The following is a 3446-nucleotide window of genomic DNA, read 5'->3' on the forward strand; positions in this document are numbered from 1 at the left end:
ATAATACATATATATGTGTATGTGTGTGTGTATATATGTATGTATGTATGTATGTAAATAATATGTATAATAATATATATATTTTATATTAAAATAATATATATATTATTATAATATATATGTACATATAATGAAAAAATTTGTTCGAAAATATTTAGTGAAAATTGCAAGTAAAAGAATTTACATTTTACTATAACGAAACGACACGAGCAAGATTCATTCCGGGCAACGTACAATTTGAAACTTATTATTAATCTTAACGTTTTAGAAAAATTGAAAAGACGCGATGGTGTCGCGAAAACGAATCCCCAGTGACGGTTGTTCACGTCGTCAAATTGGAATGTATGCGAAAATAAAAGGAATGTTAAAAAACGGAGGAGAAAGAAAAAAAAATGCATCGAAAAGCAGAGTTAAACACACAGAGATTTCTCATAGAGTGGTAAACAAAAATTCTTTTACATTCTCGATCGATCGCTTTTTAGGTAAAAAAAAAGAAATTTCTTGGTAAAGAAAAAGAATAAAAGAATGTAAAAGGAATACAAATCGAATGAACAACGATTAAAATAGAGATATCGATCGGTGAACGATTTTCACAGTGGACTCGTGAAATTTGCTTAACGTTTCTCATCGCCGCGTCTTTTCGCGAATATGTATCTATCAATCATTTTATTTTTTTCCTCTCCCTCGATAAAAGTATGCCTATATACGCTATAAAATACGAGTATTATGTATAAGTTTCGTAATCACTTTCTAAACGATATTCAATTAAATTCAATAATTACAGTGATAATAATAATTATAGATTAATTATACGCCTATACATTTAACATATTTTGTACAATTGATAAGCTTCGAAGGTTCGACGTCGCATCAGAAATCTCCATTGCGCGTTTCTTTTCTATTTTTTTTTTCTTTTTTTTCTTCTTCTTCTTTTTTTTTTTTTTTTTTTCACTTTCGGAATTATTATCATTCGAGAGTGCTCGATTATTCGATTTTCTCGAGAGAATCGTGGGTTCGAGAACATGTTTACCGGACTCCATTTTGTCAAAGTGGAAGCAGCGATCTACCGAGTCGAGCAATCGGTGAGAGAACAAATCTCTCGCCGATTATTTCACGATCAACTCCATGTATCGCAACGTTTCATGTCTTTTTTTTTTCTTTATTTTTTTCTTTAAATTTTAGCAATTTTTTTCCATCTCGATGATGCAAAACGCGAAAATTTCGCGATCCATGTTTCGTACGAATCCGTTGTATCACTCGTCGAAACGGTGGTAAATCTCGATCCCGATTCGAGAAGAAATAAATATCAACACCGTTGAGCAAAAAAAGAAAAATCAATATCCTTTCGACGAGTACCGTTGTCACTCGTTGATGAAAAGAGACTCGGCGAGATCTTATCTTATATCCGACATTATAATTATCCGTGTATACGAACGACAAGATATTAAAAGATAAAAAGAAAAGAGGAAAGAAAAAATGCTAACGTCGAGGAACAACGGCACGAACGGATCTCGTTTCTCTCGTCGAATCAAATAACACGCGAGTATATACGATTGTTGATCGATAGCCGGGAGGGGAAAAAGAAAAAAAAAAAAAAAGAAAAAGAAAAAAGAAAAAATAATCGAAATATGTCGAAAATATCATCGACGAGGATAAATTAGAAAATTTGATCACGATCGAACGGATGCGAACTCGAGTCTCGGGTCGAGTCTCCGATCGAATTTAAACACGATGAAAGAATTGGAGAAATCGCAACGATTGCAACGGTCTCGTTGTTATCACACACGATTGCGGAGCCGGCCGTGGTTAACGGTTCGATGATCTCACCTTTTTCCGATCGATAGCGACGACGACGACGACGAAGAAGAAGACAACGACGACGACGACGACAACGACGGGGGCGAAGATCATCGGACAACGGTGTGGTCCGCCGTCGTTCCCTTCCACGTCCACGATGCTCGACGTTTCAAACTGCTCTCGAATCACGCCCTGAGATGGACGTTGTGGTTGTTGTTTTTCTTTTTGTGCGTCTCGAGGTGCTTCATCATGTGGTCCTTCCTGATGAATCCCTTGCCGCAATTATCACAGGCGTACGGCTTTTCGCCGGTGTGGAGGCACAAGTGCCGCCTAAGGTCAGTTTTGTGGTTGAACTGCTTGGGACATATCTCGCACTTGTATGGCTTGTCACCGGCGTGCTTCTGCAGGTGCTCCGCGTGCAGGTACTCGAGGGGGAACCTCTTACCGCACTGATTGCATTTGAACGGCTTGTCGCCAGAGTGGAAGCTCTTGTTGTGTTGCGTCAGGTAGCAAGCCTTGTTGAATACCTTGTCGCATTCGATGCACTTGTGGAAGCCGTCCTGGGAAATGTAGTGCGAACCGGTGTTGGTACTGGTCACCTGATGTTCCTTGGTGATCACCGTACCGCCCTTCGTTTTGTACGAGCTGCTCTTCTCGAATTGTCTACCGACGTTCGGATTCAACTCCTCCTTCCCTTGAATCATCGAATTATTGCTCGGCAGATTGTTGTTCGCCTCGTGATGGTCCCGGGGCTGGTGAAGCGAGTGCGGCAAATGATGATGGGCTTGAAATTGGTACTGTTTGATGATCATACCGTCCGTGTTCGGTTGCATTTCCACCGCTTGCGAGTCCATATTGGTCAAGGATTCGTATCGAGGCGTCGAAGTTCTATACGGGATGAAATTCGACTCGGACGATTCGAACGATCGGTCTTGAGGAGACACGTTCTCCTCCCCGTTCAGCCCCCCCACGTTAACGGCCTGCGCTTGATTTTGGCCGATCAAAAACCCGGCTACGTTGAACTGAGTGAAGCTCGGAAGGGGCCTTTGATGATTGCTAAAGGTCCCGAAACCGGGTAAAACATCCTGAGATTGCTGCTGGTGATGATGATTCTGCTGCTGCTGCTGTTGTTGTTGCTGTTGCTGCAACTGTTGATTGTGCTGCTGCTGCTGTTGCTGCTGCTGCTGGTGGTGTTGCTCGTGCTGGTGTTGAGATTGGTCGGTGAGCGGTAACTCGTTCATCTCATTACCAGTAGTAGTTAGCTGGATGGTGATAGACTCCAGCAGGCCCGGGATGTTGGTAGTAGTTATAACGTGGGGGGGCAAGGCGTTTGGGTACGGCTGATGAGGCATCGTAGTACCCCCCATCGCTGTGGGCGAAGCCATTGCTGGGTGGACCGAGGCCGGCGTTATGGGAGATGGAGAACTCATGTGGTGGTGCGGGTGGGACGAGCCCATTGGCGAAGGGGAATTCAGGTGGGGTGCCGGCGGTGGATGCATGGGCGATATGGGAGAACTCATGGGATGGTGGGCCGGAAGTTGGTGGCCCGACGGCGAACCCATTGGCAGGTGATGAAGTTGCTGCTGCTGCTGTTGCTGCTGATGGCCCAGCTGAGAGGACGGGGAACCCATTTGTTGCTGATGGTGACC

At 43.3% G+C, this 3446-nt stretch overlaps 1 protein-coding gene across 1 annotated transcript in view; it reads right to left on the bottom strand.

Annotated features, from left to right (window-relative positions):
* Positions 1 to 660: 660 nt before the first annotated feature.
* Positions 661 to 3446, bottom strand: part of LOC102672790 (AF4/FMR2 family member 4-like) — a 6324-nt gene continuing 3538 nt past the window's right edge. Inside the window, exon 3 of the mRNA XM_031508221.1 lies at positions 661 to 3442. Coding sequence (XP_031364081.1) covers positions 1983 to 3442 — 1460 coding nt within the window. The 3' untranslated portion in view covers positions 661 to 1982. The remainder of the gene's footprint in view (positions 3443 to 3446) is intronic.

The sequence above is a fragment of the Apis dorsata genome, unplaced genomic scaffold (assembly GCF_000469605.1).
Source record: "Apis dorsata unplaced genomic scaffold, Apis dorsata 1.3 scaffold_78, whole genome shotgun sequence".
Lineage (NCBI taxonomy): Eukaryota > Metazoa > Arthropoda > Insecta > Hymenoptera > Apidae > Apis > Apis dorsata.